This window comes from Cebidichthys violaceus, unplaced genomic scaffold (genome assembly GCF_023349555.1).
Source record: "Cebidichthys violaceus isolate CVI_PGR_0920_01 unplaced genomic scaffold, fCebVio1.0.p SCAF_19, whole genome shotgun sequence".
Classification (NCBI taxonomy): Eukaryota; Metazoa; Chordata; class Actinopteri; order Perciformes; family Stichaeidae; genus Cebidichthys; species Cebidichthys violaceus.
This window is the reverse complement of record NW_027176361.1, coordinates 3,315,854-3,327,982: the sequence shown is the minus strand read 5'-3', so window position 1 is coordinate 3,327,982 and position 12,129 is coordinate 3,315,854. Positions and strand designations below refer to the sequence as shown.

The 12,129-nt window shown below is 44.8% G+C and overlaps 1 protein-coding gene across 1 annotated transcript in view; it reads right to left on the bottom strand.

The window, feature by feature from the left end:
• si:dkey-172j4.3 (diacylglycerol kinase delta) overlaps window positions 1–11,814 on the bottom strand; it is a 29,181-nt gene extending 17,367 nt beyond the window's left edge. The window contains exons 1-11 of the mRNA XM_068713242.1: window positions 11,147–11,814; window positions 6,521–6,631; window positions 6,244–6,324; window positions 4,966–5,070; window positions 4,180–4,312; window positions 3,612–3,718; window positions 3,365–3,490; window positions 2,665–2,767; window positions 2,174–2,333; window positions 1,781–1,889; window positions 753–892 (exon numbers count right to left, since the gene is read on the bottom strand). Of these exons, the coding sequence (XP_068569343.1) occupies window positions 753–892; window positions 1,781–1,889; window positions 2,174–2,333; window positions 2,665–2,767; window positions 3,365–3,490; window positions 3,612–3,718; window positions 4,180–4,312; window positions 4,966–5,070; window positions 6,244–6,324; window positions 6,521–6,631; window positions 11,147–11,302 (1,331 nt within the window). The 5' untranslated portion in view covers window positions 11,303–11,814. The remainder of the gene's footprint in view (window positions 1–752; window positions 893–1,780; window positions 1,890–2,173; window positions 2,334–2,664; window positions 2,768–3,364; window positions 3,491–3,611; window positions 3,719–4,179; window positions 4,313–4,965; window positions 5,071–6,243; window positions 6,325–6,520; window positions 6,632–11,146) is intronic.
• Window positions 11,815–12,129: the final 315 nt, after the last annotated feature.

The following is a 12,129-nucleotide window of genomic DNA, read 5'->3' as shown; positions in this document are numbered from 1 at the left end:
CCATTTCGGGAAATGCTAATTCCACTCTCAAGTCTGTACGGTGATAATTAAACTATAGCCAGGGACAGGAAATGCTAGACCGGCTCTGTCCAAAGCTAACAAAATGTGCCTCCCAGCATCCTCTAAAGCTAACCAATTAACATGCTACATGTCATATGCAAAATCCGCGCAAAAACAGAAGTGGAGGGACTATTTCTTGGCAGGGAGCAGTGAGTCCCTGGTGCTCCGCCAAAGACAGGTTTGTGAGGTAAAAGAAGCATCACTCTGGAACATGTCTGAAGAAGTGTATGGAGTGTTTTTTGGAGTTCCAACAAATCCAACAGAGTGACACGTCATTGGGGCATCCCTGATATATGCTATGTGTAATTTTTGGTTGATTTATAAGTTTGTTTTCAACCATCAGAAGCCAATCATGCACTAATGCTTCTTCATGTTCAACATTGAGGCATGATAAGTATTTGTTAAAGGTGTCTATGAATCTTTCCCAGAGGTATAAATAGCCTGCGGTACTTTAAGCTAATTATCTTTATTGCTGTGACTAATTCTTGCTCCTGCCTCCTGCCGTTGAGAGCCCATTCAGTTATGTAGAGACTGTAGCTTAAAGCAATCCAGTCCTTGGTTCACCTGAAACATGACAGGAAAGCCCTCCAAGGGAAAACAAAAGAAACACGGATGTGGCAAACTCGGTTAGACCTTGCTGAGAAGACGCAGTGTTAACCAGGTTTTCGCTACAGCTCCCCCTCTGGTCTTACCGGTCCAGCATCTTGGTGGTGGCTCTCTCCAGCTTCTCCAGGATCTGCAGCAGCTGAGCGTCGTCGTCACAGAGACCTCCCCAGCCCAGAACGCGAGCCAGGTCGTTGCCCGTGCCCAGAGGCAGAACGCCCAGCTGGCACTGTAACAGAAGACAACATGTCATCTGCAAACAAGTTGATTGTATCCAAATTTTGATCAAAGTCAGCACAAGACAAAAGATTCATGTCTATTTAAGTGTAACTGCAGATTTGTCGGCACAGATGCAATTCATGTGTTGAATATCAATCTTTCTTTTTTTATCTGAATCAAACATTTTACAGTACAACCAAACATTACTCGGTCGATATATTGCATCACAAATTGTTTGGCTTGGTAAACATGAGCACACTTGTTGCACACACAAATACAACACCTTAGTTAGATAAGTAATCAAAGCTTTAAGTTCACTTACAAAAACATTATGATTTCACTTTTGTCAAAATCTTACCAATCAGTGAAATGTTAAAAATAAAGATTATTGTCAGATAATAATTGTAGAACCAAGTCAGTAAATATGTGAGAAACATCACACTGACTGACCATTTAACATTTAATTAGTTCAATCTGATTAATTTGACATGACCTGGAAGTATTCAAACTGATTTGACATGGCACTTATGCATCCACTAATCCACTAATTTAAAATAATAACCATGTTATCCGACATTTCCTTCATTCATTTGGATTAATTCCATGACGTCAACTAATCAGTTGAGCTAATCGGTGTATCATTGGGAATTTGACCCATCGCCGCCCTCCTCTCCCCTGTCCTTCCTCACACTCTGTATTTATTGAGTCCTTTTTATATGTATTTCCTAATTTTACTTGTTCATTAAAGTTACTCACCACATTTTAAACTCTACTTCCATTTCAGATGTGAGGACAGCAGCAAGTTACAAGAGCTGCTTTCTCTTGCCCATCAGCATTTTCCACAGTTACCTTAAATATTATATCATCATCCCCTCCTCCTCCTCCTCCTCCTCCTCACCTGTTTGTGGAGGTTGAGTTTATCCAGCTCTGAGAGCACCCAGCCCACGCTGCCGTCTCCCCCGCACACCAGGATGCGAAACGTCACAAACTTCTGGAAAAGGCGCAGGCTGAGGGAGAGAATAGAGTGGGATGGGAAGGGGAGGATGAAGAGAGGAAGAGGAGGACGCAAAGCACAAAATGTTAAGAGGTAGATGTCATGAAAAAAGGCAGCGAAATTACAGCATCAGTGCACACATTAAACAAGTCGTGACCGAGTAGAAACTCCCACTGGTGAAGCTGTCAACCGGGAACAACAAAGCCTGATAACAAGTACATATGAGATATTTCTGAGCTTATTGTTTCTGTATTTATTAAAGTGCTACAAGGGTTCAGATAAAAAAAACTCAAGTACCCGAGCTCTGGTCCTCCATTCATCAGGTCAAAGACTTGAGCCGGGTTGAGGAGCTGCTTGAACTTGCGGAGGAACTTCACCCCCTGGTTGTCTCCACTTTTGGAGTTGACCAGGACCAGGAGAGGACTGGAGCACGACGCTGAGGTGGCCTTCCAGAAGCCTGAGAGGGAATGAATAAAGCAATAGAGAGGTCCTCGAACTGAAGAAGTTCTTCAACTAACACTCGTACTCATTAGTTCCTTAGAAATAAGTCATTCAGCATGACAGAATGAATAGTTGAATAAAGAAAACGTAGTTTACTGAGACCAAAACAACCGATTATTTGGTTAATCAACGAAGAGGCGACAGCCCTTTAAAATCCAGTGATTGGAAACATTTTTAGCTCTCAGATTCAAGTCCAAATGTTGGTAACCACAGTTCAAAATGAGTGTGTGTGTGTGTGTGTGTGTGTGTGTGTGTGTGTGTGTGTGTGTGTGTACGAGGTGTCTCACCATCAGAGTCGATGCTGTTAAGTGCAGTGGGAGGGATGATTGACACTCGATATTGACCCAAAGGACACACCTTCCCCATTTGTTCTTTACAGCTGTTGTGGACCTACACACACACACACACACACACACACACACACACACACACACACACACACACACACGCACAGAGTCAGCGGTCTCCATAGTAATTCTACATTTCAGTAGAAGCAGAAAGGTCGTTCCATCCCTCTGAAACCCACCAAATGTCAGTCCTGCAACCTTTACAAATACCACTCTGATTCACTTGTGTAAGTGCTTTTGTTTTTCCGTGTGCGTGTGTGTGTGTGTGAGGATTAGACTTATTAATGCGCGCTCTTTTGCCCGACACACTCGAGAGCAATTCAGCCTTTGCTAAGTGGAACAGAAGAGACAGAATAAAGTTGCATCTCTGTTACCGTTGGTGTCTTAAAAAGGACAATTTCACTTTTCTGCTGGATTTCGATTTTGGACATTGAGATTCAAATTTCTGGCTCATTGCAGACTTTGTTATTCCTCCCACAAGAAAGATAATTATACTGACTCTATTACCATGGATATCAGTGCATTTATGTGACTGTTGATGTGTGTAAAAAACATTTTCGGGGTAAGATCTAAACTGAATAAATACTGATTTGACAAGTTTCCCTTAAAAAAGACAGGAGCCACAATGAATCCCACTTACGATGGCCTTGCACCAGAGGCAGCGCCAGTCCTGCAGCCGCCGCACGCTGCCACAGTTCTTGTCACACACCACGCACTTGGCGCTGACCGGCAGGTTGCCCTCCAGCCACTGGTGGGGCATGAACACCTGGGACGAAACGTGCAAAGATACAGAGAAACATGAGCTCCTGAGCTAGGTCTACGTTAAGGGCCTGCTTCTCCCTCTACAGTCACAACAACAGCTTCCGTTGACACGTTTTTTCACTCACCCCTTCCTCATCCTCAATGATGTCATTTCCTATGGAGGCCAGCGTGGTCCATTTGCAGTTGTTGGTGGAGCGAACGGCACAGCGCTTATGGGCCTTGAACTTACACACTGCAAGGAGGACAGATCAACGAACGTCACGTTAGACGGACTTGTACGAATGCTGGGAAAGTTATCGCACATTCTTTGAACTCTGCAACGCGAAGACGGTCAAAGGGTTTCCTCAAGAGCTTTACAGAAATATTTCAAATCACAAACAAATGAACTAGAGCATTTTAATTCATAGCAAACTAATGTGCACTGGTAAGTGACCTTTGATGTATATAAAAAACGTGGCGTGTGCGTTCATAATGTTTCCAAGTATGTCAAACCGGTGATGAAACCCGCCTCGCCCTGCAATAAGAAGCCATAAAGCGACTCCTTTACTGCCACCGTCACGCACTCTGAATGCTTCTCTACGCCGATAAGGCTCTCGGTAAAGACATTTACATAAGAGAACAGTTCAACACTACAGATTACTGCTCAGAATATGGCCCTCGAGTGTGAGTGTGTGTGTGTGTGTGTGTGTGTACCTTCGCAGGAGAGGCCGTGGGAGGTGACGCCCGGCAGAGCCTCCCGGCAGACGTTGCAGAAGGTCGGTCTGGCGTGCGAGCAGGCGTACCAGTTGTGCATCCCGGAGAAATGCTCCATGTTGAACTGGCTGGCCTGAGGGAGGGGAAAGGAAAGACGTCAGAAGGGACGGAGAGATGCTGCAGGATGTCACGCTGGACTACACGGGCTAAACTTCCTCTACAAAATCATCTTTTTATCCTATTTTTTTCATAACTCTAGAGGAATCGAAACGTCAGCTCCCAAATAAGGCTGAGTTTGGAGAAGACGCTATCCACAATCTGACCTCACAAACTCGCAAAGTAGGAATATCTGGCTAAATGACAATGACATTAGATTAAATGTGTAAAGGCCAGGAACATTGAGAGCCGAACACCTGGGTGAATTTCAGCTGAGCTGGGACGGCGGCTCACAGTCCTCGGCTCTCTTTATAGCCTATTAAAGAACAGGGGCTGATTTTATGAGCCACATTAATCTGCTGGCAAAGAGCTGAAATGAAAAGTACATAAGAGAAACGAGAGGAGGAGGAGGAGGAGGAGGAGGAGGAGGAGGAGGAGGGATTTTTCCTCCAAGAAAACAGAAAAGGTGGATACTTTGAGAAGAAGAACAGATGGGAGAAGAATTACGAAGCGAGTGACGCCTATTCTTTCTATCTAAGTGTTTATCATCAATTGAACTCATTTCGATATTGTGTCCGCCTGCTGAATGAATAACAACGTGCAGATATGAAGGGACGGCACAACGCTGACCTCGTAGGTTTCCCATTTTTGGACAGATTTGAGGGCGCCGATCCAGTCCTCCATCTCCTTCCTGCTCTCGGCGCATAACATTAGTTTGCGAAATGGAGTGATCACCTGAGGAAGAGAAGAAAAGAACAACCTGTGCTGAGCATGCAGCTCAAAGCATTGCATCAGCATGCTTACATACTCACAATGACAACGCTAACACGCAGGTTGTTGAGCAGCAATGCTGACTGCGGCCTGTGGCGGAGTTGCCCTGCAGTGTCTACGGAAAGCTGCTGCTGTTTGATTCCGTTCGCGACAATTTGGGAATCGTTTAACCTTTAGCAGCTCAATTGCAGCCAGAAAAATACCAGCAGCCCAATGAGTGAACCTGTGATGTGTCGAGTTGCGTTACAAACTATTTATTCTTCCCTGAAACACATGAACGCGCCTCCGGGGGCCGCAAAGCTTGTGTGTGTTTCCTGGGCAACGTTTGCGAATCAGCACTTAACACAAAGTGCATCTGAGGCACATGGGAATATAATTGGTTTAGCAGGAGAAACCATCGTTTTAGATCTAATAATGGCGCTGGATTAAATGTCACGGACATATGAAGTTATTACACTTCTTCCTTAAGGGAAAGATAACCATCAATGGTTATTGAGACACACTCAAAACCATAAATGTGAACCTCCTGGCGCTACAGGGAAAAGTCAGAGGATCCCCAAAGTCAGTAGGGTTCATCCTCAGGGCACCATGAACATCTGAACAAGATTTCATAGAAATCTGTCTAATAGTTGTTGAGATATTTCACTCAAAACCACAAATGTGAACCCCGGGGTGGCGCTACAGGGAAAAGTCAGAGGATCACCAAAGTCAGTAGGGTTCATCCTCAGGGCACCATGAACGTCAGAACCAGATTTCATAGCGATCTGTGTAATGGTTGTTGAGATATTTCAGTCTGAATCACAAATGTGAACCTTGGGGTGGCGCTACAGGGACAAGTCAGAGGATCCCCAAAGTCAGTAGGGTTCATCCTCGGGGGACCATGAACGTCTGAACCAAATTACATAGCAATCTGTCCAATAGTTGAGATATTTCAGTCAAAACCACAAATATGAACCTTGTGGTTGCGCTTCAGGGAAAAGTCAGAGGATCACCAAAGTCAGTAGGGTTCATCCTCAGAGCACCATGAACATCTGTACCAGATTTCTTAGAAATCTCTCTAACAGTTGTTGAGATATGTCCGTATGTTTTACATTTTGTCCACATTTTAGAAATGTACAGAGCAGTCTCGTTGCTTACCGTGAAGCTGTTGTTGATGTTCTTGGTGCTGGTCTCGGCCACGCTCGCGTCCGATAGGTCCACTTCATCAAAAATCAGAGACTGATGGGAGGAAAAGAAAAAACAATCAGTAATGTAAAACATTCTATAGAGATATGTATCTAACCAACAGAAGCACTGTGCCATAAAGATCAAGTGGAAACGAGAAATTTATTTGAATTGCGTCAAAAAAAGGAAGATAATTTCCTCGACATATTCGTTAATTAATGTGCGTAGCAGCTCAGATGACATTGCTGACCTTGCAGTCTTTGGCGTAGTAGAGGGTCCTCCCTCTGAGTTTGAAGTACCTCCTCTTCCATCTCTGGAAGGAGCTGGTCTGCTTTAACAGGATCCCCTCTTTCACGCTTTTCTGTGGCGAGAGAGAGAAGGAAAACAGATGTTAGTGCATCCAGATCCTTCTGAGCAACTCAAGTGACAGCCGCTCTTCACAGAGTTCCCGCGTAGAACAGAAGGAGATCAGTTTGGATAGTGTCACTAAGATGGCTTGTTTGTTTTGAGAGGAGTTGACTGAATCTGATAAGACGGGCAACGTTTATCTAAAAGGACCATTCCTGCATTGTTTATTGTGCCGTTTCCTGATCTTCAAGATCAGATGCGGTGAAGTCTTTCTGTTGCTCTTATCCGTTGAGTAAGAAAAGGAGGAAGCTACATGTAGTTAATATTGTCCATTATAGGAGCAACAGTGATGAAGTGATGCAGCAGGTAGGAGGTGCAGTCATGCGCGTCTCTGCATGAGAATTATTTACACGGCCATAACGCAATGATTTGATTCCACGGGTTTCATGTTGCTCCCTGCTCATCACGCACTCGTTATTTCTCTCTCTTGCTATTTATGAGTACATGCCCAGAGAGGACAGAATGCACCATGGGTAATCAATTCTGAGATAGGACATCGGGGATGGATGGATGGAGGGGGGGGGGGGGGTTGTCGCCATGGAGATCCTCATCTCTCCATCAAGAGGATACCCAGAGAATATCACGCACATGAACACAAGATGCACTCTTTAAACTCTGATCACGTCACCGATGGCTCCCAACATTCCTGCACGAGTCGCAGCGGCAGCTTTCACACGTACATCACGATAACGCTGGAGTGGATTAACTGGAAATGTTTGAGGAGCGACATTTTTAGTTCCTTTTATTTGCTTTAGCTCCTTGGTGTTGTGGTTGCAACAAAACATAATCCTGAGAAATGATAATAAAATGTAAGTAATTTAACCGTTTTCTTGGCTGTTTTGTCATAAACATCGAAAGTGTTAAGAAGCACAAGGGTGAGGCTTTTAGTGACGTGTGAACAGAATTTTTGCGACCGTAGAATGAAGTGACGGCAAAGTGCTAAAAGGAGCGTGGGGAGAGATGGAGGGACGGATATTGATTTTGTTATCCCCAAATCAGGAGCAGATTGCGAAAATTGCACCATAATAACAAAAAAAAAAAAGAAAAGACAGCACAGGCAATGACAAAAGACTGAAAACACTGTATGTTGTTTATCTAACGCGATCAACCAGAGTTCTAGCAAGCCACAAGCTGACAGCTTGGACAAAAGAAAAGTGTGTGAACTTCAAAAAGAAAGTAAAAGTGTGTGTGTGTGTGTGTGTGCGTGTGTGTGTGTGTGTGTGTGTGTGTGTGTGTGTGACGAATCAAAACACACAATGTCATAATGAAATCATGCTTCATTCACATCGGGGTTTTATCCAGATACTTGAAATGAAAAGGGTAAAGGGGGCCTTAGTTGGCGTTGCAATAAAGCATCACTGGGTTTGGCCAAATCCATCAAACTAAATGGACCAGAGTGTGTTGAGCACTAGCTTGTTGCTAATCTCAACACCAGAGGACCAAGAAGTGTCAAAAAAGTGTGTTAAATTTGTAGTTTTGTCGACTAAATCATGAGACTTTCATAATGTGAGACTAGTATTTTATCTATTTATTTAACACCAATGGATTGAGTGTTCAATGACACCAAAAACATGTTTATATTCCCCCAAACTACAGTAAGGTATTAGAGTGTATTGTTTTGGTCTCAAGATGGAACCCAAGCATCGTATTAAGATATCAAATAGATAAATACGTTGCCTTGTTTCTCGCTAGTTCCTAGCTAGCAAAATGGCTAGCACATTAGCTAATTGCTAACTAGCACAGTGGCTAATGTGCCTACATTGTGCTTAGTTTATCCGTTTCTTGTATATCATCTTGTCTGTTAGCTTGTAAGCTGCATTGTTAGCATCTCGTACATTACTGTATCTTCCAACAGTAGTTAGCTAGCTGGCTAATTGAGCGTTTGGGCCAGTTATTATCTTGAATGAGTGGCCTTGCTGTTGTTGCAATTAGAGGTTTTCCTTCCTTCGTTAACAATCTCCCCTCATCTTTATATCGCTGCACCTTTATCTTCTCCTCACTTATCTATCTTTTCCCCTCCATCTCTCTTTTAGCCACAGTTTTCGCCCCATCTCATTTCTATTTCCATCTCAATGCCACTCCTCTATCTTTCTGATTTTCTCTCCATCTTTCTGCCTCACTTTCTCTGCCTGTCTGTCTTTGCAGTAATGGCCTTGGCTGTCTGAACAGAGGGCGTAACACAAGTCAGAAGCACTTCAGAAACCAGTGATCAAATCTAAACCGTCGCTCCAGCGCTATCATTTCTCAGCAGCATCCCTGCGTACGAGTGTCCATGTGACATCCCAGCTTGTAATGACTCTACACAGCTCCTTGTGCTCCCGCTGTGCATGTTTCTTTCTTACAATAAATGTGTTTTTGTACCCCGAGGGAGAGAGAGAGAGAAAAAAAAAAAAAAAGTCATATTGTCACACCGCTGCAGAGAAAGACACAGGAAGAGGAAGGGAAGGAACGATGGTGGAAACCGTGATGGATGGCCCGATGGTACGGATCATTAGGGAGAGATAGGAAACAGAAACAACGGCGAGGAGCAAAGAAAGAAGGTCGACATGAAAGAGAATGAAACAAAAGAACGAGGCGATGCCTTGAGGAGGAAGAAATAAGAAAACACACAACCAAGAAAAGGTGTAAAGGTCTCTTTTGACGGAAGATATCTTAACTGAGATAACGGCGAGGTGCAACACCAATCTGGCTTATCCGCGGTTGCCAAAGGAACACCCACACGAGCCGTCAGTCAAGAAGTTAATCAGAGTGGTTTTGTTTGACAAAAGCGGGTAATGACATAGCAACCACTGATATAAGCTGAAGGACGTACAGTACTGCACAATAGAGCCAACTCAGGATTTTGCAATGTAGGTGTGAAACTCAAAGATGCATTTTAAGTGTGGCGCTAATCCCCCCCCCTCCCAACATCTGGCCAGGCAAGCTCACATTCCTGTGAAAATATCAAATATTGTCTACTATTTTGTTCGCACCATTTAAATCATGTGGGTAGCCTAAATATTAGAAACAGAGGAAGCGTTAAATCTGATCTGGGCACCACCAAGATGGCAACCAGCGAGGATTAACGCGGTAAGTTTAGAGAGGCAAAGTTTATATTAAGTGTACTGTGAGTATATTATAGATGAGCATAGACACTAGAGGGGCGGGTAATCGTCGAAAAACCAAGGAGGGTAAACAACGCTGAAATCCTGCCCCCTAGCTGCCAGTAGCTCCTCACAGGACGCCGATTGGTCCGTGCGATTGGCTTACCGGAACACAAACACATAATAATCAAAGTCGCCTGATTGAATAAGGACCGAGGCTTCCTTCGGATTGGCCACTGCAGAGCGGCCTATCAGCAGAGCAAAACAAACAAACACGTGTACTTGTGCATACGCCTGCATACACACAACGCGTAGTGTACGCAAAAGGTCAAGTTCTGCACCAGCTCGCGGTCATACTGTAGCTCACACCCTCCTCTTCCTCTTCCTCTGAGAGATGTTGTCAGACGGATCAGTGTATTCATTAGAGCAGGACTAATTACATCACAACAATCAGTCCCAGTAGACCTGGTGCGCACACACACACACACACACACACACACACACACACACACACACACACACACACACACACACACACACGGAAGAGCTGTGAAGTGGATTAACACACAAAATTATTCATCTGCAAAATGCACAGACGCAGTCAAACAGAGCTCTGAAGTGCACTCACACACACACACAAATCTGACTGATTCAACCCCTTTTTTTTAACTAACCGAGCGCACACACACACACACACACACACACACACACACACACACACACACACACACACACACACACACACAAATAAAACACATGTGAGTGCACCTGTCTCCCCCCGTCCCTCCAAATCACATACGCTGTCCTGCAGTAGCCGATCAACAAACGCTCAGAGCGACCTGGACACCGTTATGGTTCTTTGCTTCCATAAAAGTTGAATGTTTCTATAATATCGCTCTGAATCCCTTATAGTCGCACCTTGAAAAAGCTCATAAATGAGCCACAAAGAAGAAGAGAAACCCACGACGTGTTTGACTGTAATGTTTGCCAAAAAACAAGGAAGGAAATTACTGGGCCTTTTGTTTTTTACATGACTCACGTTTGTGAAGATTAATGTCTTTAGTAGGAACAAAGGGTTTGCTAGATGACTGTTGTAGATGGAGTATGAGAACTTTAAAACAAGTTCTTCTTCTCACATGAGTTCATTCATCTCCAGCAGCAAATAAAATGCCAAAAATGCAGAATTTTACCAGTAGAAGACCAACACAAAATCACTCCTGTGCTTCCCTAAAAGTCAGAATTAAACCACAATCAACCAGACAACAGGACCTTTAAAACACGATCAGAATATCAATCCAGGACGTCCTGATGGGCTCTCGGGGGGGATGGAGATGGGGGGGGGGGGTGTCTTTGGGGGTTCCACTTTCCGTCCCTCACACACTGACCTCAACCACCAGGCGACTCCCCTGCGACTTGTCGACGTGACTGGACTGCAGCTGGTCCTCGTGGCTGAGCCGGTCGTCGTCGCCCTGCCCTCCTCCCTCGTAGCCGAACAACAGGGGCGCCAAGCAGCAGCCGCTGGGCCGACACAAGCCCAGCATCGGGACGCCCTCGCAGCCCGGGGCCTTTTAGAGCGCCGACTCTGAAGAGGGTAACGGCAGAGAGGAAGTTGCTCTCTCTACTTTTTATCCCTTTTTTTGTGTTGCTATTCAGATTGTCCTCCTCCCATCATCTTCTTCTTCTTCCTCCTCCTCTTCTTCTCAAAGATGATTTCTACCTGTTTCTGCTGTTTCTACACAGCGTTCCCCTTTAGCCGTCTCTTTGTCGCTCCACGACTCGGCGGTGACTCTCCTTCCACAGCAGCAGCTCCTGGGACAATACGATCACACTTCCTCCCTCTCAAACTTCCCTTGCCAGGTAGCCACGCCCCCTCAGGTGTGCTGCAGAGCACGCCTCTTTTGTGGGAGTGTGTGTGTTTCTGTCTGTCTCTCTCACACACACACACACACACACACACACACACACACACACACACACACACACACACACACACACACTGGAGATAAGGCCGGACTCCGGAGAATGCAAAATATACACACACACACACACACACACACACACACACACACACACACGGGAAGAGTGGCGTGTCTGTGTGCTCATGTGAGCACAAGTCTATTTCCTTGAAGCTATAAATAGAACTGGAAGAACCTGTCTGATCGGCGCACACACACACACACACACACACACACACACACACACACACAAAAGATAATGGCTGTTTGGCTATAATGGCTATAATGCTTGAATGCTAATTTAGAGCACGAAACAAGTTTGAATACACACACACAACTACAGTCACATCATGGGGAGGTAAAAACAGGACGCATGTGTGTATGTATGTATGCGTGTGTGTATATGTGTGTGT